This window comes from Chlorocebus sabaeus, chromosome 24 (genome assembly GCF_047675955.1).
Source record: "Chlorocebus sabaeus isolate Y175 chromosome 24, mChlSab1.0.hap1, whole genome shotgun sequence".
Classification (NCBI taxonomy): Eukaryota; Metazoa; Chordata; class Mammalia; order Primates; family Cercopithecidae; genus Chlorocebus; species Chlorocebus sabaeus.
The window spans coordinates 79,949,331-79,973,610 of record NC_132927.1 but is presented as its reverse complement, the minus strand read 5'-3'; the positions used below and the strand labels follow the sequence as shown (position 1 = coordinate 79,973,610).

The following is a 24,280-nucleotide window of genomic DNA, read 5'->3' as shown; positions in this document are numbered from 1 at the left end:
ACACACACTATACATACATATATACACACACATACATATATCCTTTCTTCTTAACTGTATATTGGCAGGCTGGACAGCCCCACACCAGGCTTCTCTGTGCCAGCTCTGCAGGCCAGACCTTGCTCTCCAGCTCCCTCGGCTTTTATTAAGCTCCTGAGTACTCCACCGAGGAGCACTCCCACCCCAGCATCTCTCCCTCCAGAAGATTTGGAAGGGGAGACACTGAGATGGTTCCCCTGCACCCTCTTCCTGGAAGTGCCCGTACATGACACAAAGCTACCGTGGGGAAACCGCCAGGGAATAATGAAGAGAAAATGTTAGCAAGTTCCTAGCATTCTTGCTTCCCGTTCTAATTCTCAGTTCTATAAAGGCTTTGAGTTCCCATCTGAGAAGCAGTCAGGAACTTCCATAATTACTGAGGGTTAGGGTCCCCACTCCCCTGTTCTACACAGATGCTAGACAAATCCACAAACCCGATCCAGCAGTATAGAAGAAGGATAATCCACCAGAATGGCAAACACTAGAAGTCAATGAAAACGGTCTCCTAATTTCAGGAATGCCAATGACATGGGAGAGCTATCCAGGCTGGAACACTTTCACCCTACACTGGAGTGACCACAGCAGGAAGCCACCCCTGCTGCAAACACACGTTAATTATTTTTATTATCTTTAAGGCCCTAGTCAACCATCCCTTTCCCACCACCAACAGACACAAGGCCTGCACCTCAGTATTGTCTAAAAATGATGAGACAATTTGTCTAAAGATTGTCTTTAGACATTCTTTATATCTTTAGACATTGTCTAAGGATGATTATTTGTGGGCTGGGCTTGGTGGTTTACACTTGTAATCCCAGCACCTTGGGAAGCCGAGGCAGGTGGATTGTTTGAGCTCAGGAGTTCGAGGCCAGCCGGGGCAACAAAGTGAGACCCCATCTCTATAAAAAAAAAATTTTTTTTTCGGTCTCTGTACAGAGACTGTCAAACATTGCCAATGCCGACTATATTGCAAGTCATCATGGCAGGGTATTGGGAAAAGTTTTCTTTTTTTTTTTTTTTTTTTTTTTTTTTTTGAGACGGAGTCTCGCTCTGTCGCCCAGGCTGGAGTGCAGTGGCGCAATCTCGGCTCACTGCAAGCTCCGCCTCCCGGGTTCACGCCATTCTCCTACCTCAGCCTCCCCAGTAGCTGGGACTACAGGCGCCCGCCACTGCGCCCGGCTAATTTTTTTCTATTTTTTAGTAGAGATGGGGTTTCACCATGGTCTCGATCTCCTGACCTTGTGATCCGCCCGCCTCGGCCTCCCAAAGTGCTGGGATTACAGGCGTGAGCCACCGCGCCCGGCCGGGAAAAGTTTTCAATTAGCAATAATCACACTTCGGATAAATCTCATTGGCTACAACACTGCTGCTGTGCAAAGCTACAAATTTTTTTTTTTTTCTTTTTTTTGAGACGGAGTCTCGCACTGTTGGCCAGGCTGGAGTGCAGTGGTGCGTTCTCGGCTCACTGCAGCCTCTGCCTCTCGGGTTCAAGCGATTCTCCTGCCTCAGCCTCCCGAGTAGCTGGGATTACAGGCATGTGCCACCACACCCAGCTAATTTTTATATTTTTAGTAGAGATGGGGTTTCACCATGTTGGCCAGGCTGGTCTTGAATTCCTGACCTCAGATGATCCACCCTCCTTGGCCTCCCAAAGTGCTGAGATTACAGGCATGAGCCACCGTGCCCTGCCAAAAAATTTTTAAAAATCAGCCAAGCGTGGTGGCACGTGCCTGTAGCCCCAGGTACTAAAGAGGCTGAGGCAGGAAGATTACTTGAGCCAGTGAGGTTGAGGCTGTGGTAAGCTGTGTTTGTGCCACTGCCCACTCCAGCCTGGGCAACAGAGCAAGACCCCATCTCCAAAAAAGGGAAAAAGATCATTATCTGTGGGCTTGTTCCAGCCCTTCTCCTCTCAGAAGTTATGTGCCTGACAGGCAGGCCCAGGGTGGTGCTCCCCTGGGCACCACCCTGCCTGGAGCTGCAAACAATTAACTTCCAACAGATTCCCAAAATGGGCATAGCGGATTCAGCCTTTCTCCATAAGCATCAACCTGTCTGTGCCTGCGCCACCATGCAAAGGGCAAGCACCGCTCTAGGCACCAGGGAGGCATGTGTTAGCATGCAGAGCTCCTGCCTGGAGAGCCATCTGTGCATGTGTGAAAAGAGGCACACACACTCATTTCTGTATCACTGGCACCTCATGAAGAACCTGGGCAGGAAATACGAACCACCCGGAGACGAATGTTTCCATTGGTGTTTTAAGCACCATAACACAGGACATGGTTTTCAAAACTACGCAAGAGACTTTATCAGATGTCTTGCTTAAATCAATATGCAATGGATCACTCTTTTTTTTTTTTTCTTTTTGAGAAGGAGTCTTGGTCCATCGCGCAGGCTAGAGTGCAATGGCGCGATCTCAGCTCACTGCAACCTCCGCCTCCTGTGTTCAAGCGACTCTCCTGCCTCAGCCTCCCAAGTAGCTGGGATTACAGGTACCGCCATCATGCCCGGCTAATTTTTGTATTTTTGTAGAGACAGGATTTCACCATGTTGGCCAGGCTGGTCTTGAACTCCTGACCTCAGGTGATCTGCCTGCCTCAGCCTCCCAAAGTGCTGGCAAGGTGTGAGCCACGATGCCTGGCCGGAACACTCTTAATTACCAGTTTAGTAACTCTAACCAAAAAGAGGATGGGGTTAAAATGACCTGTTCTTATGAAAACTCTGGTTCACAAGACTTGTAGGTTCTACCAGTCACAGAAAACTTCAAACCTTAGTAAACAATCCACAGAAACAGAAAAAGAAGGTATACCCTACAGCTCATTTTTGAAGCTAAAAGTGACTTTGGGCCAGGCACAGTGGCTCATACCTGTAATCCCAGCACTTTGGGAGGCTGAGATGAGCAGATCACCTGAGGTCAGGAGTTCAAGACCAGCCTGGCCAACATGATGAAACTCTGTCTCTACAAAAAATATAAAAATTAGCCGGGCGTGGTGGTAGGCCTGTGTAATCTCAGCTACTCAGGAGGCTGAGGCAGAACTGCTTGGACCTGGGAGGTGGAGGCTGCAGTGAGCTGAGATCACACCACTGCACTCCAGCCTGGGTGACAGAGTGAGACTTTGTCTCAAAAAACAAAAAAAAAATCTGGATGTGGTCAAAGTTCTAGAATATAGCTGTCAATTTACAAGAAAGAGGTCAGAGGAACATGCTAAATTACACCATGGAGACACAATCAGCAAAATCTAGACTGTAGGAAGTTTTAAAGGACATGTGATCCCCTCTCCAAATAAATTGCTTAAAAAAAAAAAAAAAAAAAAAAAAAAGGTGAGGAGGTACTACTCGGGAGGCTGAGGCAGGAGAATAGCTTGAACCCAGGAGGTGGAGGTTGCAGTGAGCTGAGATCATGCCACTGCATTCCAGCCTGGGTGACAGAGTGAGACTCCATCTCAAAAAAAAAAACAAAAGGTGGAGAGGTGATGGAGGCAGAACCTATGGATTAAAAAAGAACTAAAAGGGAGTATGTCTGAACCAATTCTGGTTTGGGAACTTCCAGATTAAAGAAAAAAAAAGAACTAAAAGAGTCAGACTAATTCTTATGTGCAAACAAGTTTAGGAACCAGTGATGCAAACTACATAGGTAAGACATAAGCAGGCATGAAGTGGCTAGGGAACAGAATTTAAAAGTCTAATTTTTTTTTCTTTACCAAAAGCAGTTATATTTCTGAAAAGCTGAGTTTTAAAGATGGATTTGGAAGGAAGAATGGTGCCTGACTCTTATGTTCTATAATGTTTTTCAATTAAAAGCTGGTGCTGGCTGGGCACGCTGGCTCACACTTGTAATCTCAGCACTTTGGGAGGCCGCGGCGGGTGGATCACCTGAAGTCAGGAGTTCGAGACCAGCCTGGCCAACATAGTGAAACCCCATCTCTACTAAAAAAAGAAAAAAAAAATTAACCAGGCGTGGCAGCATGCGCCTGTGATCCCAGCTACTCGGGAGGCTGCGGCAGGAGAACTGCTTGAACCCAGTAGGTGAAGGTTGCAGTGAGCCGAGACTGTGCCATTGCACTCCTGTCTGGGCAACAGAGCAAAAACTCCATCTCGAAAAAAGAAAAAACAAAGAAGGCAGAGAGATCTCTCATCTTGAGAACAGACCCATGGTAAGACTTATTTTACTTTAACAAGAAGTCTAAGGCCGAGAATGGTGGCTCACACTTGTAATCCTAGCACTTTGGGAGGCCCAGGCAGGCGGATCACTTGAGGTCAGGAGTTCGAAACCAGCCTGGCCAACAACCCTGTCTCTACTAAAAATACAAAAAAAAATTAGCCGGGCATGGCGGTGGGCACCTGTAATCCCAGCTACTCGGAAGGTTGAGGCACAAGAATCCTTTGAGCCCAGGAGGCAGAGGTTGCAGTGAGCTGAGATCATGCCACTGTACTCCTGCCTGGGCAACAGGGGGAGACTCCGCCTCAAAAAAAAAAAAAAAAAAAAAAAAAAAAAAAGAAGTCTATATGAGAATGGAGAAATCCTTATTTGGGTGCTGTTGTTTCTTTCCAGCACAAGTTCACAAAATAAGCTAGGGAAAATCCTCCCCCTGGGAAATGTCTGGGTTGATTTCCAGTTGGCTCTCTTAGAGCATTTTCAGACACCTGCTGTATCTCTCTGCCCAAAGACGGAGATGCTGGCTGGGTTTCTATGTTCTAGGAATAGAAGGCAAGGGCTTGGCCACTGTAACACAGAACTGAGTCAGCCACTTGGGTGTCTGGTTGACAAGTTGCCCTGGTAACTTCTTCTTTAAATTGCAAACTAAACAGACCTTCAAAGCTACAATTAAAAAAGTGTGCTAACAGCCACAGCCCAACAGAAATGAAAATGTACAAGTAAGTACATTTGCAATTTTTAATTAGCTTTTTTTTTTTTTTTTTTTTTTTTTTTTTTGAGATGAAGTCTCTCTCTGTCGCCAGGCTGGAGTGCAGCGGTGCGATCTCCACTCACTGCAACCTCCGCCTCCCGGGTTCAAGCGATTTTCCTGCCTCATCCTCCCGAGTAGCTAGCTGGGTCTACAGAGGCGCGCGCCACTACGCCCAGCTAATTTCTGTATTTTTAGCAGAGACGGGGTTTCACCATGTTGGGCAGGATGGTCTCACCTCTTGATTTCGTGATCTGCTCGCCTCGGCCTCCCAAAGTGCTAGGATTACAAGTGTGAGCCAGGGAGCCCGAACAATTTTTAATTAGCTCTTTTTTACACTTCTTTAATTATTGTTTAAACCAAGTTTTCCAGCCTCCTTCATTAGCCTGTTTGGTATTTGCATGCTTTGCTTGAATATTTTATCTCCAGCCCATTCCACACCGTTAGCCAACATTTTCATCTGACAGATGGAATCAAGGCCTACGCCTCCCTTAAACAAAACATCCCTCCCAAAAGTATGACTTATAAAAATTGCTTGCCACTCTTTCTTGCCACAGACATTCTTTGCGGATCTTTGGCCAGTAACATGCATATACTCACACATAGTTTGCAAATAAGAACAACTATTGAACGTGAAGTGCTACAAAAGTACGATGATAAAGTATAAAGTGTTCACCGCTTGAAGAAAAGCTCTAATAATTTTAACAAAGCCAAAACACATACACACACAAAAAAAAAAAACCACGAAAAAAAAATGCACGCTAAGCCAAGAGCTCTTTAAATATAAAAAATAATCATTCTCGGGAACAAATAAGGTAGCTACAAACTTGCCAGGTGACTCTTATGCTTAAAGGTTCTGGCTGTCAACAGTCTCCGGCGTGGCGGCGGCTCCCTCAGTTCCAACCGACCGAGAGCCCTGACGCGGAAGCCTTGGGGCTGCGGGACTGTTCGGGATAGGACGTGAGCGCACCTGCAGAAAGGCCTGAGGCGGCTGTGCATGGCAGGCAGCTGCCCCGAGGCCCCGGTTTGTCTTTCCTTCCGGTCACCCCTCCCGGCCCAATATCCCCAGGCGCTTGCTTACGCCGCTGGGCGCCGTATCCCTGCGCTCGGCGCCGCGCTCCGGAGCGAATTGACAGCCGCGGCAGGCGAAGGAGCGGCTGAGAGCGCGGAGAAGACTCTTCTTCCCCGCCCGCAAGGCCACCATGGCCCCACGCCCCCTGGCTCCCGCGGCGCACGGCAGCATTGCGACGGCGCGAGAGGCCGCTTTACGGCAGGGTCGCGAAGCCCGAGGGAGGGCTGTGCGGCCGACCGTGCGCTTTCCCCGCGGTACGACGGGCTACGGGAGCGGCGGGCGGCGCGGGCTGACCCGGGCGGCCGCTCCTTGGTCGCTGTCACTCCAGGTTGCCTTGCTGCGCCGCTGGCGGTGGGCTTGATGCTGTCGGCGGCTAGGCGCGGACGCCGGAGGAGGCGTCCCCGGGTTTAGGGGTGTTCGGCCAGGGGCGTGGGCTGGCTGGCCCGGGCGACGGCCGGAGCTGCGGAAGTCGTGGAAGCGTCAGCGATGCATCGCGCGATGGCGCCGGCGGGACAGGTGAGCGAAGGGCGGCGTGTGGCCTTTTCCCTCCATCGGGGGGACGAGTGGGGCCCCCCTTCCGCGCGGGGCTCCCCGCTGGGCCACCTCTCCGCCAGCGCCCACCCCAGCGCGGCCTGTCGGCACAGGCCGAGCTGAGTTGGTCTCGGCGCTGTCCCCGTCCCTGTCTCGGATGCTGTCCAGGGGTGATCGGGCCTGGTCTCTGGTGTCTCCGGCGGGGCCTTGGCTCCCCTCCTTCCCCGGCTTCCCCCGGCCGGGCCGAGGGCCCCTCGCGCGCCCATTGTGAGGTCAGGGCTTGCGGGCGCGCCCTGGCACCTAGGCCGAGACGCCCGGAGCGGCTGCTGCAGCCAGTAGCGGCCCCTTCACCGCCGGCCCCTTCACCGGCTGCCCCGCTCAGACCTAGTCGGGAGGGGCGCGAGGGATGCAGCTGGGGGCCCAGCTCCGGTGCCGCACCCCGTAAAGGGCTGATCTTCCACCTCGCCACCTCAGCCACGGGACGCCAAGATCGCAGCCAGCTCAGACCTCTTCTGGGTAAAGAGCCAAGAGGGAAGGGCGAGGCTGGGAGGAAGGAACTCGGGCCGCCTGCCCTCCGTGGCCTCCAGAACACCCACAGGGGATGGATGATGCGTTTCCATTGGTTACCCACCTTGAACAAGCCGTTTGATAGAAACCAAGAGCTTGAAACGTGCATTAGGCGATTGTGGACTCTCAGTGGGAGGCGAGTGAATGAATTATTCATAGTTATCACGTTTTCGTAGGTTATAATTTTTTGAGAGATTGGAGCATGTTGGGAGCTGAGGAGGTGCTGGGCCTCGAAAGCCCAAGGTGGTGCCCTTCAGCGCAATCCCCATCGCTCTTCTTTACCTGTGGGGTTTTTATCTCTTCAGGGAGACATCTGGGAGGGAAAATGTGTGAGGAGCTAAAAGGGTGGGGAGGGGAAGTGCACAAAGGGATGGAGAGAAACGAAGAAGCGGGAACTTGGGGATATCTGAGAGCCACTGGTTTTTGTTCTACTGGTTCAGTTTATTTTGCTTAGAGTTTCTGGAAACTAGGCATAGCTGTGTGGCGGGGCGGGGTACTATTAGTGTTCGGAAGGTTACAAGAGCTACTGTTTCACCTTGCATAAAGGTGCCCTGCTGGTTCCAAATAGTTTGTGCGGCGTACGGGTGACTCACCTTAATCCCAGCACTTTGAGAGGCGGGGGCGGGCGGATCGTCTGAGACTAGCCTGGGCAGTATAGTGAGACCTGTCTCTACTAAAAATAATAACATGAGCTGGGCGTGGTGGTGTACACCTGTAGTCCCAGCTACTGGGGAGGCTGAGGTGGGATGACTGCGCGAAAGTATACCTTTTTAAAATGAGAATTTTAGAATGACTTAGTATACCATTAGTGTTCTGCAGAAGCCTTGTGCTGTAATAAGTTATTCTTGTCATCTTTTAGTGCTTGTGAAACTGAACACAACAAAAGTATGGATATGGGAAACCAACATCCTTCTATTAGTAGGCTTCAGGAAATCCAAAAGGAAGTAAAAAGTGTAGAACAGCAAGTTGTCGGCTTCAGTGGTCTGTCAGATGACAAGAATTACAAGAAACTGGAGAGGATTCTAACAAAACAACTTTTTGAAATAGACTCTGTAGATACTGAAGGAAAAGGAGATATTCAGCAAGCTAGGAAGAGGGCAGCACAGGAGACAGAACGTCTTCTCAAAGAGTTGGAGCAGAATGCAAACCACCCACACCGGATTGAAATACAGAACATTTTTGAGGAAGCCCAGTCCCTCGTTAGAGAGAAAATTGTGCCATTTTATAATGGAGGCAACTGCGTAACTGATGAGTTTGAAGAAGGCATCCAGGATATCATTCTGAGGCTGACACATGTTAAAACTGGAGGAAAAATCTCCTTGCGGAAAGCAAGGTATCACACTTTAACCAAAATCTGTGCGGTGCAAGAGATTATCGAAGACTGCATGAAAAAGCAGCCTTCCCTGCCGCTTTCCGAGGATGCGCATCCTTCCGTTGCCAAAATCAACTTTGTGATGTGTGAGGTGAACAAGGCCCGAGGGGTCCTGATTGCACTTCTGATGGGCGTGAACAACAGTGAGACCTGCAGGCACTTATCCTGTGTGCTCTCAGGGCTGATCGCTGACCTAGATGCTCTAGATGTGTGCGGCCGGACAGAAATCAGAAATTATCGGAGGGAGGTAGTAGAAGATATCAACAAATTATTGAAGTATCTGGATTTGGAAGAGGAAGCAGACACGACTAAAGCATTTGACCTGAGACAGAATCATTCCATTTTAAAAATAGAAAAGGTCCTCACGAGAATGAGAGAAATAAAAAATGAACTTCTCCAAGCACAAAACCCTCCTGAATTGTACCTGAGCTCCAAAACAGAATTGCAGGGTTTAATTGGACAGTTGGATGAGGTAAGTCTTGAAAAAAACCCCTGCATCCGGGAAGCCAGGAGAAGAGCAGTGATCGAGGTGCAAACTCTGATCACGTATATTGACTTGAAGGAGGCCCTTGAGAAAAGAAAGCTGTTTGCTTGTGAGGAGCACCCATCCCATAAAGCCGTCTGGAACGTCCTTGGAAACTTGTCCGAGATCCAGGGAGAAGTTCTTTCATTTGATGGAAATCGAACCGATAAGAACTACATCCGGCTGGAAGAGCTGCTCACCAAGCAGCTGCTAGCCCTGGATGCTGTTGATCCGCAGGGAGAAGAGAAGTGTAAGGCTGCCAGGAAACAGGCTGTGAAGCTTGCCCAGAATATTCTCAGCTATCTCGACCTGAAATCCGATGAATGGGAGTACTAAAATACCAGAGATCTCACTTTTGATATTGTTTTGCACTTCATATGTGCTTCTATGTATAGAGAGCTTTCAGTTCATTGATTTATACGTGCATATTTCAGTCTCAGTATTTATGATTGAAGCAAATTCTATTCAGTATCTGCTGCTTGTGATGTTGCAAGACAAATATCATTACAGCACATTAACTTTTCCATTCGGATCATTCTCTCTATGATGTGGTGTGGTTTGTTTGGTTTGTTCTTTTTTTGTGTGTTTTCAATCAGAAAATGAAATAGAGGCAGCTTTTGTAAATTTAAAATGGGTTGTGCAAGCATTAAAATGCAGGTATTTCAGAATCTAGAACTAGGCATAACCTTACATAATACTAGGAAAATTATGAGAAAGGGGAAATTTTTGGTTAAATAGGAGTAAGGTTCAAACACAAGAAGTACATGTTCTGTTTTATTATGCTCAATAGAAGACATTTTTTTCACTTATTGGTCCTACCCAGCTTAATGGGGTGGGGTTTTTTTGTTTGTTGAGACAATCTGTTCTTTGTAAACATTTTTAGTTGGAAAAACAGCATCTGTGTTTTCCCCATACTCTACATTATAGAGAGAGGAATCTTGTTTTTGTGTGCAGCATAAGAAAATTGTGAAAACTAATAGCCAAAAAACCTTTGAGATTGCATTAAAGAGAAGGGGTAAAGGACCAGCAATAATATCTTGTAAATTGCTTTTTCTGAAATCTGAGCTTATAGTTTTCCTTAGTGAGTAATTCATAAGGATGGGAACCTTTAAATGAAGTTAATGGGCCTTTAAAAAAAAAGAAAAGGAAACCCCCATACCTGTAGTTGGAGGATGAAGACCGGAGATGGGTTTCCAGTGTCAGGTTATACTAAAACTAAGCCAAAAAGTCTGAATGTAGCATGTAATGGTTCTCTTCTGTGGTCCAAGGCTGTAAAATGGACAACCTTGTCACACCTCCCCAGTGCTGTGTTACAGCGTGAGGGTGGATGCTGTCGGTAACCCAGAGGGACCAGGCCTTCCTAGGTTTTCCTAGGCAGTCAGCTGTTAACCACTCCCATGGTAAATATCAAAACCACACCTGCTCCAGGACTCATTAGTGAAACCTGCTGGGAATCAAAGGCTTCCTCTGGGTGCCTGCTGAACAACTGAGCTCGTGTTACGAGCATGTGGTGGTTTCTCTGTTGCCTGAAAGAGCCATTAAAGTCAATCCTGCATGAAGCGTCTTTCTTCTGCTAAAGGATGTGTATTTCCGTCAGTACTTTCTGAGGATCCAGTATGAAGTAATTCCCCGAAGTTCTGAAGTGCCTTGAGAACACGTTGGTCCGGGTGTTAGAACAGACTCCTCCCCCGGGTCACTTTTTGCCTGGTCATCCTATTAGAGTGCATCTTTGGAAATCCAGGGTAATATTATTCTCTTTCAGAGATGCTAATTTGGTACCTTTGTGTAGGGAAATTGTCACTCTAAACAGCTGAAAGTATGCTGGCTAAAGGAGTAGCCTTAAATACCTAAACGATGACAAAAGCCTAGCCCTTAACAGATCTTCAGTTTGTCTCTCAGTATTTCCCGATCATGAAAATCCCTTGCTATGTCTTTCCTACCAGAAATGTTCTAGAATCACTGGATGGTGGGGTCAGAGGGCAGTCGCTATTGAGGCTGTGAGCTCCCACACTACCGCAGGTCCAGCTCCTGGCAACTGTGGGCTCAAAACAGGTCATTCGAATCCACATTTTGGCCAGAGTAGTTTTAGGATTGCTTTTCTGTATCATAATTTTAGAATGCTCTTAAAATCTTGCGGAAGAGTTTTTATTTTTTATTTATTTATTTTTGAGATGGAGTCTTACTCTGTTGCCCAGGCTGAAGTGCAGTGCTACCATCTCAGCTCACTACACTACAAGCTCCACCTCCTGGGTTCAGGTGATTCTCCTGCCTCAGCCTCCTGAGCAGCTGGGATTACAGGCGTGTGCCACCACACCTGGCTAATTTTTGTATTTTTAGTAGAGACGGTGTTTCACCATGTTGGTCAGGCTGGTCTCGAACTCCTAACCTCGTGATCTGCTTGCCTCAGCCTCCCAAAGTGCTGGGATTATAGGTCTGAGCCACGGCGCCCAGCCCAGGAAGAGTTTTTAAATTAGAGCTCTGTTTAATTATACTGCCGGGAAATCCTGATTACATTTCAGGCACAATCTTTATCAGAGTATTACTTACATTTTAAATTTCATTTTGTAAAGTTAAACGTCAGCATTCCCTTTAAAAGTATCCATTGTTCTTTGAAAGTAGATGTCTCTGTTATTCTTTTCAAACAAAAGTGTTTGTGTACCTTTTGCCAAGCTCTGGGCATCGTGTGTGAGTACAGGGTGCTCAGCTCTTCCACAGTCATTTTGAATTGTTCACATTGGTTATTTTGGTCATGAAAATGATCAGATTGACCTTGAGTGACCGTCAGGCATGGCTTTGTTTCTGGTTTCAATCTGTTCTAGATCCTTGTACCGGATTATTCTACTCCTGCAGTGAACCCTAGTGACACCGGATTTAGCTCTTCTCGGCCCTCATGGGAAGCTGTTTCTGTTAATATGAGCTACTACTGCATGTAATTCTTCAACGGGGCTTGTCACATTGTGTTGTATGTTTGTGATCTTACATGAAAGGAATCTGTACTGCAAGTAAAACCTACTCCCCGAAAATGTGTGGCCTTGGGTCTGCATTAAACACTGTAATCCATGTTCATGCCAAAAATGACTGGGAACATTTGCTTGATTTACATTCAGTCAGTGCTGCTTTCAGATCACACTTTATCCAAACAGGAAAGCCAGTCAGCCTATAATGAAGTAGTTATTAAAATAAATGTAATGAATATGTCTATGAAGTATAGTTTAGTGGTTTATTTTGCTAAAATGTACATATATTTGATATGATTTAGTTTGAGAAGCTCAACCAGTTTTTCTCATTTGTTTGGCTTTGTCCATTTCTATCTGGTTTCTAAGGGTCTGAGCTTAGCTTGTACATGCAAGGTTTGGGGTTGTTTTTTTTTTTAGCACAGCTTTTCAGCTTTTAATTTGTTGGGTATTTTTCTTTTAATACCTAGTGAGATATTGGCCATCAATTTTGATGTGTAATGCAAGTGTGTTTTTCCAGTACCTCGGTTCCTGTCCCCTCTCTGTCAACTCTGTGACTGTTGGAACAGTGTGTCTTCAATAATTCAATGTTATTTTGAGATACATGTATTAGTATACCCTTAGTTATTCTTGAAATAAAAGCAGTCTCTTAGCTTATGCTTGCAGTGGTGAAAGGCTGTGAGTCTGAGGTGTGTGTTCTTTATATAGTTATATATTATCACCTTCATGGACTGTCTGACTTGGGTGAGGAGTCCGGTTTTTTTTTTTTTTTTTTTTTTGAAACAGAGTCTTGCTCTGTCGCCCAGGCTGGAGTGCAGTGGCGCGATCTCGGCTCACTGCAAGCTCTACCTCCCAGGTTCATGCCATTCTCCTGCCTCAGCCTCTCGAGTAGCTGGGACTACAGGTGCCCGCCACCATGCCCGGCTAATTTTTTTGTATTTTTAGTAGAGATGGGGTTTCACCGTGGTCTCAATATCCTGACCTCATGATCCACCTGCCTCAGACACTGAAAGTGCTGGGATTACAGGCGTGAGCCTTCTATTGTATTTTTGTTGTCTTCTCTGCCTGCTTTTATCTTTCAGGTGATCCAAACAGAGGCAGCCTTTGCAAGCCTTGCAAACACATGATAGGCCCAGAGCCAAGAGAAATGATGTGTACAGTTAAAGAGAAACACTCTGGGGGAAATGTGAGCTTTTGAATAAATCCTCTACCACATGTGAGGATTCTTATCAGTTACACTGGAAGCAGCATTAACCAGGCTCCTAGCGTCTCCTCGTGTTGCGCTGAGGATTGAAGAGTCCATTGTGCCACCAGTGGCCATAGAGAAATTCCAGTCTAGTCAGAGAAGGGACGAGGGGAGTCAGCCACTCCTGGTCTGTCTCAGGTGTGAATGTCTGGTGTCAGGGCAGGTGTCAAGTGCAAGCCAGAGAGAGACCAGTGGCTTAGGGAGGGGTCTCACTGGGCTCTTCAAGGCTGGTTAGAAATAGGACAGGAGAGGGTGGGTGTGGTGGCTCACACCAGTAATCTTGGCACTTTGGGAGGCTAAGGTGGGAGGACTGCTTGAGCCCAGGAGTTCAAGACCAGCCTGGGCAACCCCATCTCTACAAAAAAATTATTATTTTTTTTTTTTTTTTAAAGTAAGAAACCCTGGAGTGGGCTGTGGGCTGAGCTGGAACGAGGTGGCAGGGGCTGAGGGGCCGTGCCCTGGCAAGCTTGGCTCTTGATCGTGGGTACAAGCTGGGCCCTAATTGAGGGCCTCTTATATGCAGGTCTGGGGTTGCCCCTGCTAGTCAGGACATGTCTGAGGGCATCTTACAAAATGTTTTGGGTTCTTTTGTTTTTTACTGAAACAGGATCTTAATATGTTAAGGGTCTCGAACTCCTGGGCTCAAGCGATCCTCCTACCTCAACCTCCCAAAGTGCTGGGATGACAGACATGAGCTACCGCGCTTGACCTTGCTTTTCCATTTTGTGTAGTTATCATTGCACAGATTTTGGTGTCGGGGGGGGGGGTCACCAGGGAGCCTTAGGACTCTGTGTCCCTAGTTCTAGTTCTCCAGTTTGTGCCCTTTTTTATGCCAGTCACCAGCAGGCTATTTCAGGTCCTCGTTCACGTATTTGCCCTCTTGGTCTTTCTAAAAGCACGGCTCTGATCATATGGCTTTTCTGAATGAAAACCTTGAGTGACCTCCACTATTTCACCTGGCCACATCCCTGTGAGGCCCTGAGCAGTGTGGTCCAGAATGTCCCAGCAGCCCCAGCTCCACTGCCCGGCCATCTGTGCAAAATGTTCTATGTGCGTTTTAAGCCCTCAGCACCCCCTGAGGCAGGTTTTTCATACTATCGGTTTCATAGATGATTCTGAGATTCAGGTGGTCCCTTGCCCAGGGAACTGCCTAGAGTCACTTGGCAAGGGAGGGAAGGACAATTTGGTTGCAGTTCAAGACTCAGCTGCCTGTTGGACTTACTTGGAGAGTCGAAGAAATGTCTGGTGCTTGGGGCCCACCCCAGGGATTCTAGCTTCATCAGGATGGCGTACAGTCTGGACATCAGGATTTCTAAAAGCTCCCACTTCGGGGAATGCTGGCCAAGTAGCTAAAGCAGGCTGGGGCCCAGACTGCTAGGTTCACATCTCAGCTGTGCCGTTTTCTCTCTCTCTTTTTTTTTTTTTTCCTGTCGCCCAGGCTGGAGTGCAATGGCACAATCTTGGCTCACTGCAACCTCTGCCTCTTGGGTTCAAGTGATTCTCCTGCCTCAGCCTCCCAAGTAGCTGGGATTACAGCTGTGCGCCACCACGCCCAGCTGATTTTTGTATTTTTGTTGTTGTTGTTGAGACCGAGTCTTGCTCTGTCGCCCAGGCTGGAGTGCAGTGGCCGGATCTCAGCTCACTGCAAGCTCCGCCTCCCGGGTTTACGCCATTCTCCTGCCTCAGCCTCCCAGATTTTTGTATTTTTAGTAGACACAAGGTTTCACCATGTTGGCCGGGATGGTCTCCATCTCTTGACCTCGTGATCTGCCCACCTCAGCTTCCTAAAGTGCCGGGATTACAGGCGTGAGCCACCGTGCCCGGCGAGCTGTGCCACTTTCAAAGCTGAGCCCCTGAGCTTCAGTTTCTTCTGAAAGGTGGGCAGTACTTAGCGCTTAGGCTTGAAGGATTCAGCTGGTTAATGTGAAGCATTCAGCTCCAGCATTACGTCTCAAAGCCACTGTGTCAGTGAACCGGCATCCCTCATCGTGGAAAGACTGTCTTAAACCAGTGCTTCCTTCTGTCCACACGTCTTCCACTGGTGAATTACAACTGCAAAAATGTATCTTTCTGCAGTAAGGCTGAAGTGAAGTGAAGCTGTTTCTCCCCTTAGGGTTCTCTGGTCTTTGCGGAGCTGCCAGGGGTCTGTGACCCCATTTGGTAAGGGCTCCGTGCCGCACGCTGCCTCTCCATCTCTGGTCCCCGCTGCCGTCACGGCGACTGGCAGGTTTTCAGTGTGTGTTAGAACCCTTCCAGTTCTCTAACTGTCCCTGTGGCTGCGTTTTCAGATGAATGTTGCCAGTTCCCCACCTTCTGTCTCCGTCTCCCACTGGTGTCTGCCCCACCTCAGTCCTCTGAGGTGTTGGGACATGGAGCTGGGTGGTTCTGAGTGCTGAGCGGAGCAAGGTCATCAGATGACTTTGCTGTTCATGGCCCTGGGTTCTGGTGCTCTCATCCGAAGCCCTCCCTGCCCATCCCTTGGGCCGTGGAGCGTATCTTCTGTTCCTGTACCCTATTAATAGCTCTTGAACACATTGGCTCACCTGTCTCTCCCACGCCAGGCCACAGTGCCTTTCTTTTTTTTTTTTTTTTTGAGACGGAGTCTTGCTCTGTCACCCAGGCTGGAGTGCAGTGGCTGGATCTCAGCTCACTGCAAGCTCCGCCTCCCGGGTTCACGCCATTCTCCTGCCTCAGCCTCCCGAGTAGCTGGGACTACAGGCACCCGCCACCTCGCCCGGCTAGTTTTTTTGTATTTTTAGTAGAGACAGGGTTTCACCGTGTTAGCCAGGATGGTCTCGATCTCCTGACCTCGTGATCCGCCTGTCTCGGCCTCCCAAAGTGCTGGGATTACAGGCTTGAGCCACCGCGCCCGGCCGCCACAGTGCCTTTCAAGGCAAGATCTGTCTCTTCATCCATGCAGCCTCAGGTCCTGGCAGTAATGGGCACTCACGTGCCTTTTGGGTGAGCTGTTCTTTGGAAATAGTGTCGTTAGCTCCTGGCATGTAATAGGCATTCAGTGAATACTTGCTGAATAAATGAGTGGAAAAATCTCAGATCTTCAGATAGCTTCAGAGAGTTCCAAATCCTTCTGCTTGTCGGATCCAAAGGACCTTCCCTCTGCTGCACCTTCCACCAGGGCTCTGCGGTGGCCAGTCAGGATCTCTCACCTGAAGCCACCTCATCCCCCTGAGAGCCCGGGTGGAATCAGAAGTGCCTCCCACTCTGTCCCCAGGGCAGGAGGGCCAGCAGGGCAGACTGGGTCACACCCTGCCTTGGAGTAGCAAGGCCGCTCCAATTCCAGAGGCCTTGGCTGACCACCGAGCCACAGGGGCCAGGCTGGCTGGAGCCTCTAAAGATGAGGGGTGGCGATGTTGGCTTCTGTCTCTGAAATTCGTCTGCTCGTGCTTGTGACGCTGAAATGAGCAGTTAGCTCTGTGATTGCTGAGCCTGGGCCGACCGCCATGTCTTCGGTGCTGTTGGAGAGGACCAGGGAGGGGCAGTGTCAGGGCCAGCGCGTGCCTAGTGCCCCTTTCAGACCGATTTAAGATGACGAGGAATCTTCCTGGTTGCTGGGTGAAGTACTTCAAGGAAACCTACTAACCTGTGGGGGTGAGGAGGACTGAGGGAGAGTAGCTGAGCCTTGGGGTGGACTCTCCATTTAACCAGCATCTGCCGAGTGCCTGTGAGGTGCTGGGGGCAAAGGCATGGAACTGGGGCAAGGGCCCCTGTAGAGGCCACATGGCTTTCTGAGGGATCCATTGCAAGGAGCTTTGGCCGGATGTGATGGGGTGGTTGAGAAGCCCAGGGAGGCTTCCTGGCAGAGGTGGGGAGGTTAGTTGGTCACAGACAAGCAGTGGAATGTGATGGGAAGTGCAGGAGCTCGTCTTCTTCCCAGGCACGACCGTAGTCATGAACGCTGTTCCAGTCGGTAAGCTAGTGAGAGTGCCACCTGCCTGGGAGGTGGTAGTGCTGGCTGCTTGGCTGTGCTGACAGCTGCCACTGCTGCTGGAGCCTGGAGAGCCTGGCAGGGCCAGCCAAGCTGGACCACAAGCTGCTGGGACAGGGCTGGGGCCTGAGAGTCCTCCGAGGGACAGGAGGCAGCTCCACTCTCCACAGGGTGAGGGAGAGAAGGGGACCTGAGAGCGTTGGGGTGGGGCCTAGGAGCTGCGCTTCAGCCATGAGGAGGGGCAGCCGTGGATGGTTTTTAGCCTGGGGAGTGACGGGCCATGCTTCTCTTTGGGATGGCCCCAGCAGGACAGCGCTCCGCCAGTCCATGTGAGCCAGCGGCCGCTCTGCCATGCCTGCTTTTCCAGATCGCCTCCACCCACACAGCCGCGCCCCTGTTGTTCCAAGTGGACATCGGCCCTTCTGGTGGCTTGTGTGTGCCCCGTGGTGCCCCCCATCCCCACCTAGCACTGTTCCAGGTGGGCAGGCATCCACTCAGCCTCTCCCCGCTGCTCACCCAACTCCCTCCCAGACAGAAATGAGACCAACAGAGACGCTCCCTGGGAGGCTGTCCATGAGCCTCAGAGCCCCAGGAGGGCCCTCCAGGCTGGTCCCGCCAGCCCAGGGTGCAGTACTGCCTGGGGTGAGGTGGGGGCTGCAGGTGGCTGGCAGTTCAGATACTGGAGCTCCCAGTGGGAGGGACGGCTAGCCACTCACCCAGAACCTTCCGGGAATGGGGGAGGAAAGAGCCCACTTGTGGCAGCATCAACAGGATTTTGAGGCCACAGTTCTGGAACTGAAGGCCTGCAGAGAGCCTGATGCAGGATGAGATGTCAGACCTGGGCCCCTCCCAGGCCCCTGGGCTCCAGTGCTCCCGCCAGGTCCCCTGTGCCCACCAAGCCTCACCTGGTCATAAGGGGCCCAGGGCAGGTTTTCTTTTCAGACTGAGAACTGGGCCTCTGGGCCTCTGGGCCTGGTGAGGGGCAGTGGCCCCGCGGTGGCCACCTCCCAAGGCTTCTCTGTGGGGTAGGACACCCCTGCCAGGAAGGGCCAGTGTCCCAGCCCAGCCCTGGGGTGGGGAGCAGAGCTGCTGTGGCCCTGAAGCTGGATCAGAGCCTTTCCCTAGGAGCCTGGGCTTCGGGCCCTCCCTCCCTACCCAGCCAGCCTGGTTGGGGAAGGAACCACCTCGGATTTGATTGAGGAAGACTTTTTTTTTTGCTTTTTCTTTTCTTGTATTGATTTAAAGGGCTTTCCACTAAAGACCGGAAAACCTGCTAGTCAAATTCTAGAAGAGCAAACACTGGAAAAGACATTTTTGGAGCTAGTTCATAAACAAATTCACACGCGCCACACTGCCGCCTTCTCGGCCTCCCTTTCCCCAGCCCACCTCCATCACCTGCCCCTGCCCTCAAAGCACCGAGTCCCCCAGGGCCTGTGCCTCAGGGCAGCTGCCAGGACTGCCAGGCCCCACCGGGGACTGTCTCCCTCCCTTGGGGACATGCTCAGAGCTGCACTGGCTGGGAAGGCTCTGGGCGGAAGGGTGGAGAGACAAAGAGGTCTTTGTCCCCCTGTGGCTGGATGAGAGGACAGACAGGTCAGCCAAGGCTGTGTGACTGGGGAGGCCCACCTGAGGGCCCAGCCTCCTGCAGCCACCTACCTGGGGCCCTGACACGTGCAGGACATCTCTGTGTGCCTGTTTCCTGGCTGCAAGGTGGGGTCAGGCCACACACCATCCTGCCTCCCCGCCTGGCTTCCCGCCCGGCATCACCAGCCCTCACAGCTTCATGTTCCTGCTGCTTGCCGCTTTGGTGTCTTTGCTGGCCCCTTCCCCACAGGCACATGAACTCACCGCATCCCCAGTGCTTTCACAGGCTGGCGAGGCCTGGGAAGGGCAGACTGATAGAGGGCCGTAACTGTGCAGGGCGGGGGCGCCCAGGCCTGCTGCGTGGACCAGGAGGGAGGAAGGAGACAAGAAGCCATGTCCCGGCAGCTCGGGGGTCCTGTGCCTGCAGAGGCCGCTGCGGGGCAAGGGCCAGGGTCTGGCTCCGGCCTAGGTGAGGGGCGGCCAGGTAAGAAGCAGGAGGAGCTCCCCAGGGCCGCCTCCGTCACCTCATCTTCCTGCCAGGCCTGGGGCAGGGAGGGTACCCAGCAAGCGTCTGCAGGCTGACAGAAGGGCATGGTGCCCTAGGCTCAGTGTGGCTGGGAGCCAGGATGGAGCCATCTGCCCACCCCGGGTCCTACGCCAGCCCTTCCTAGGTTGGGCAGGCTGGGCCTAGAGGGGCACCGGGGCCCTGCTGACACCGACAGAAACGGATGTGGAGGGCTGGCTGGGTTCCTCGAGGTCCCTCTCCCCTCTGCTGTCTCTGGGTGTACCAGTCACCCAGAGAGGGTGAGAGTGGAACGGCTGCTGTCTGGCGCTGGGTCATAGGCAGAAACAGCCGCATGACCAGGCCACCTGATGGCCATTCCCACAGAAAGAACCGGCTTCTGTGCTGTGTCCCAGCTCTGGCATGACCAAGCCATCCTCTGACCACCAGCAGCCAAAGAGCCCAGTGGGCCACGTGGACCCCAGCGGGCAGCACGTGCCAGATGTCAGCTGCAGTCAGTCTCCAACCACAATGCCTGCGCTCTGCCCCTCCCTGCCCCATCGCCCTCAGAGGACCGAGCCCGATGCCAGGGGCCCTGCACCTGAGACCCTGAGGACATGAAACTTGTTCCGTTCCTGCTTGTATCCCCAGTACCTAGAGCAGCACCTGGCTCAACACGCTGACACCTATGGGTGCCCTCTGCAGGTGGCATGGGCCCCAGGGGCGGCAGGAGCGGAGCTGAGGGGGCGGTTTTGCCTCCTGAGTCGGGGAACATGCTGCAAAGCTCCGTGGGCACCCGTCTCGTGGGGTACGGGGGATCAGCAGGAACCGGTGCCCTCGGTGTGGCTGAGGTGCATGAGCCCTGTGCGTATGCCACCAGGATCCCCTGTGATGGGCAGTCTGGGCCCCACTGGGTGCACCCTTTACACAGAGCCTGGCACAGAGGCAGGGCCTTGCTGATGGCCAGAGATGAAAGACCTAGAAAGAGATCGGGAAACTGGGATGCTCAGATCCTCCTGGGGCTCCCCCAACTCTGCTCCTCCAGCGCAGCTGGCATTTCTCTGCACGTGGGAATGGAAAGGAAAATGAAGACTTTTCAAAAGCAGAGCCCAGAGCCAGGGCTGGGCATACTGGAGGCCCTGGAAGAACCTCAGGCAGCGGGTAGGGACAGTGCCAGGGCTGCCAGGGCTTTCTGGGCCCCATGAGCCAAGGGAGATTTGGAGGCTTTGCTGAGTGCCCCTGGGGGCAGCAGTGGGGTGGGGGGAGGGGGTCAGGGAAAGGATTTGGGGGCAGTGAGGACAGCCTCAGGGGATGGGGGTGCCCAGGGTTCCGGCCTGGCTGGCAGGAGGTGGGGTCAGCCATGGGGCAGAGTTGTAGAGGCCTGGGCAGCAGAACCCACTGGGCCTCGCTGAGAGCAGAGGGCGCTGCTTCTTAAAGGTTCCGGGCGTGGTGGCGTGCGCCTGTGGCCCCAGCTACTCGGGAGGCTGAAGCATGAGAACTGCTTGAACTCAGAAGGCAGAGGTTGCAGTGAGCCGAGATCACGCCACTGTACTCCAGCCCGGGCGACAGAGCGAGACCATCACACACACACACACAAATTTAAAAATGTACTGGGGATGTCAGGGTGCAGCTGTGGGACAGCAAGGCACCCAACTGCCTTCTTGGGCTGCGGTCTGGTCTGGGCACTGCCTGTAGATGGCCACAGCAAGCCCAGGGTGCTCTTGGCAGCCTGGGGCTCCTGGGTGTGTGTGCCCCTTACTCTGTGCATCCAGGTTTCATCTCCCAGGAAAGGGCATCTTGTAGCCCTTAATCCTGACCCAGCCCCTCAAAGGAAAAGCAGGTATCCCAGCACCAACCTGGCTATGCAGGTGGTCCTGTGGAGCAGGCCATGTGGGCCTGGGGAAGAGTGTGCAGGCTGGACCGCTGGAGCAAGGACCCCCAGGTTGGAGCCAGGCAGGCAGGTGAGAGTCTGGAGGGCCAGATCCCACAGGGCCTCGGGGCAGCAGGCCCCGAAAAGGGCAGGACTGCATCCTGGATCAGTGGCTCCCACAGAGCACAGCACCAGTCCCAGGCTGCCCCTGCGCTGGGTTCTCTTCGGGGACCCCCCAGGCCTGGCCCACAGCAGCCCACCAAGCCTGGCCCAGTGACTGCCATGGACGCCCACACCGGCAGTAGGTCTGTGCCAGGGCAGACCCGAGAGCCACGCCCCAGGGGGTGCCTCTAGCTGAATGTGCGAGGCCTGTCCCTGCCAGGGTGGGGACCATGGCCTGGGCTGTTCTGGCCCATTCCCTCGCCCAGTCCCAGTGCACATGGGTCCTGCACAGCTCAGCATCGGCGCTGGCCAGGCTGGGTGGAGGGAGGACCCCAGACAGACCCTTGCTACCCACTGCCCTCCCTGCAGCCCCTGGCTTGCAGGGTGGCTCACCTGCACAGCATGCGGCTCCCTGACCTTGGAGGTCCCCCAAACGCCAAGTGCCTGCCCCTCCAGGCCCCCACCTGCCTGCTTGGTTCTCCCACGTCTGGTCACCAGGCGGCGCCCAAGGTCAGGTTTTGCAGAGCCCAGAACACCGGAAGTGGTTTGGGGCCAGCCGGCTGGCGCAGCTATCCTGCCTGGGCCACGCCGGGTGCACCTGCCCTGGCCAATAGTGGACAAGTGGCCATGGCCTCGCCTGAGCTGCGCTTCTGTTCTGGCCAATGGTGGACAAGTGGCCATGGCCTCGCCTGAGCTGCGCTTCTGTTCTGGCCAATGGTGGACAGGTGGCCATGGCCTCGCCTGGGCTGCGCTTCTGTTCTGGCCAATGGTGGACAGGTGGCCATGGCCTCGCCTGGGCTGCGCTTCTGTTCTGGCCAATGGTGGACAGGTGGCCATGGCCTCGCCTGGGCTGCGCTTCTGTTCTGGCCAATGGTGGACAGGTGGCCATGGCCTCGCCTGGGCTGCGCTTCTGTTCTGGCCAATGGTGGACAGGTGGCCATGGCCTCGCCTGGGCTGCGCTTCTGTTCTGGCCAATGGTGGACAGGTGGCCATGGCCTCGCCTGGGCTGCGCTTCTGTTCTGGCCAATGGTGGACAAGTGGCCATGGCCTCGCCTGAGCTGCGCTTCTGTTCTGGGGGTGGCTGGCGCTTGCATGGGGCATCCAGTGACCACCTGCCACCATCTATGGAGTCCCCACAGATATGCCGGTCTCTAACCTACCCCCCAACCCCCTAGTTCTGCCACAGACAGCCTGCCCTGCCTGCCAGCGTGGTTCTGTCGTCAGGATGGTGGTGGCTCCCAACCAGCTGGCAGGGGCTTGTCTTTCCCCATGGCAGGGCCTATGGGCAAGGCCTGTGCCATCAGCCCTGCATCCTGCACAGGTGGCCCCTTCCTTGGACCCTGGCCTGGCCCTCCTGGGTAATCTGTGCTCCTCTTCCACACCCCAAGCCAAATGCCACTTGTGGCAAGAAGCCTTTGGTGACTCCCCCGACACGTTCCTGTGTGCGGGGCCCGTCCCTGGCCAATGGGGTCACCATACTGCACAGTGGTGCTGGCAGCAACCAGGACAGCTCAGGCAGCTGTGCAGCAGGCAGGGGTCACTGCTGTGCACAGCTGCCCCCGGAGCTGCCTCCATGCTGCACAGCTCAGCCAGTGGGCAGGGTGTGGGGCCATGACACGGGCTGCCTTGTGCCTCGCTGGGCCCGGCGGGGGCTCTGGGTGTGGTGATGGAGAATCAGCGCCTGCCGTCCAGCCTGGCTTCTTGGTGGCAGAGCCTCGGTGCCTGCCACTGAAGCTACAGGAACAAGCCGCGCCCCGCAGCCTGGCCTCTACGCCCCCGAGGTCTCCCTGCCTTGCGCTTTCTCCCTCATTGCCCTAAAAGACCTCGGTGCCAGCAGACACACCTGCCACAGGGTCACCGAGGCAGCTGCCTCTGTGAAGCCCCCTCTCCCTCAGGAAGCTGTTTGGGGCCTCTCAGTACCCACTCCTGCCCTGCCCCAAGCCCAGCCCTGCCTTCTGAGAGCACCTCTGGGCACATCTCGCACAGTGTCACGCTCAGGAGGGCCGCAGGGGGACTGCTGCGTGATGAGGGCCCCGCCCGTCAGCCTCAGCTCCAGCCTATCCCAGGGGCCTCGGATTCTAACAGGCAGCAGCGTTTACCCCAAAGGACTGACGCACTCCTGGGGAAGCCGCAGCCTCTGTGGCAGTGCCAAGAGCCGTGGGCCTCCTGTTGGGAAGGGACCGCCGGGTCCCCATCCACTGGGCCCTCAGGAGCCAGCAGCGGCACACGTGGGACAAGGGGACAAGGACCTCAGCCAGCTCTGTGTTGTTGGGCTGGAGCCTGAGGCAGGGGTCAGAGGGCCCAGCTGTGGTCTTCAGAGGGGGCCTGCGTGTTCCCAGCGTTCCCACCCCCCAGCCTACAGCCTGTCCCCTCTCCAGGATATCAACTGCAAGGAAGCCGTCCCACCCCTTGGTGGAGTCCTCGTCAGCAGGTTTCAGGGCAGCCAGGGACCCCACGGCCATCTGTCTCCCCAGACACCCAGGTTCTCCGCCCTGTGACGTCAGCTGACAACGGGAGTCAGGCTGGGCCGCCCAGGGCCTCTCATGCATCGAGACCACCACTCTCCTGCTGCACCCCGGCAAAGCATTGCCACCCGGGCCCCTCCATGCCATCTCCAGGCCACTTTGTCCTGCCTATAGGGCTGGTGCTGCCCACCCTACTGTGGGGCTGTGAGCATCTGATGGGGCGCTTGGTGTCCAGTGGCCCGTGAGGCCCAACCTCAGCTCGCCAGCATCAGAAATCCCAGCCCTCCCAGCACAGGGCCTCGAGGCTGTCCCACAGGCCCAGTGGTGGGGAGTGGGGTTCAGGCCAGCTTGTCCCCTGAATTCTAGGCCCCCAGCCTCCTCCCCAAGGTCAGCAATGACCTCTCAGTCTCAGCAGGCGAGATGGGGCAGGCCCTGGCCTTGCACGTTCATGCCCACCACCACGTGTGCCGAGCTGGGAGACCCCACACTGGCCTGGGGCCCCTGGGACCTGGGTGTGAACCTGGAGGCTGCAGCCCTGGGGCACGCTGA

The 24,280-nt window shown here is 53.3% G+C and overlaps 2 protein-coding genes, 1 non-coding gene and 1 pseudogene across 5 annotated transcripts in view; 1 reads left to right on the top strand and 3 right to left on the bottom strand.

Moving 5' to 3' along the window:
* The window catches only part of COA8 (cytochrome c oxidase assembly factor 8), a 32,360-nt gene extending 26,169 nt beyond the window's left edge, over positions 1-6,191 (bottom strand). The window contains exon 1 of one of the 2 annotated variants that reach the window (XM_073011356.1): positions 6,019-6,191. In XM_073011356.1, the coding sequence (XP_072867457.1) occupies positions 6,019-6,180 (162 nt within the window). In that variant the 5' untranslated portion in view covers positions 6,181-6,191. The remainder of the gene's footprint in view (positions 1-6,018) is intronic. The other variant, XM_007987948.3, reaches the window with a different exon arrangement.
* On the bottom strand, positions 1,292-1,417 carry LOC140710157 (U4 spliceosomal RNA; annotated as a pseudogene).
* Positions 6,192-6,244: 53 nt separating the features above from the next.
* Positions 6,245-10,562, top strand: BAG5 (BAG cochaperone 5). Of its 2 annotated transcripts, none has more exons than XM_007987949.3 (2): positions 6,245-6,525; positions 7,967-10,562. In XM_007987949.3, the coding sequence occupies exon 2, from the start codon at positions 7,995-7,997 to the stop codon at positions 9,336-9,338; it is 1,344 nt and encodes a 447-aa protein (XP_007986140.1). In that variant the 5' UTR covers positions 6,245-6,525; positions 7,967-7,994; the 3' UTR covers positions 9,339-10,562. The 2 variants fall into 2 exon arrangements, with proteins under 2 accessions (XP_007986140.1, XP_007986141.1); XM_007987950.3 differs by lacking the exon at positions 6,245-6,525 and adding an exon at positions 6,550-7,056.
* Positions 10,563-18,390: 7,828 nt separating this feature from the next.
* On the bottom strand, positions 18,391-18,450 carry LOC119619120 (U7 small nuclear RNA). Its single transcript, XR_005235558.1, has one exon. It is a non-coding gene; the product is annotated as a U7 small nuclear RNA (small nuclear RNA).
* Positions 18,451-24,280: the final 5,830 nt, after the last annotated feature.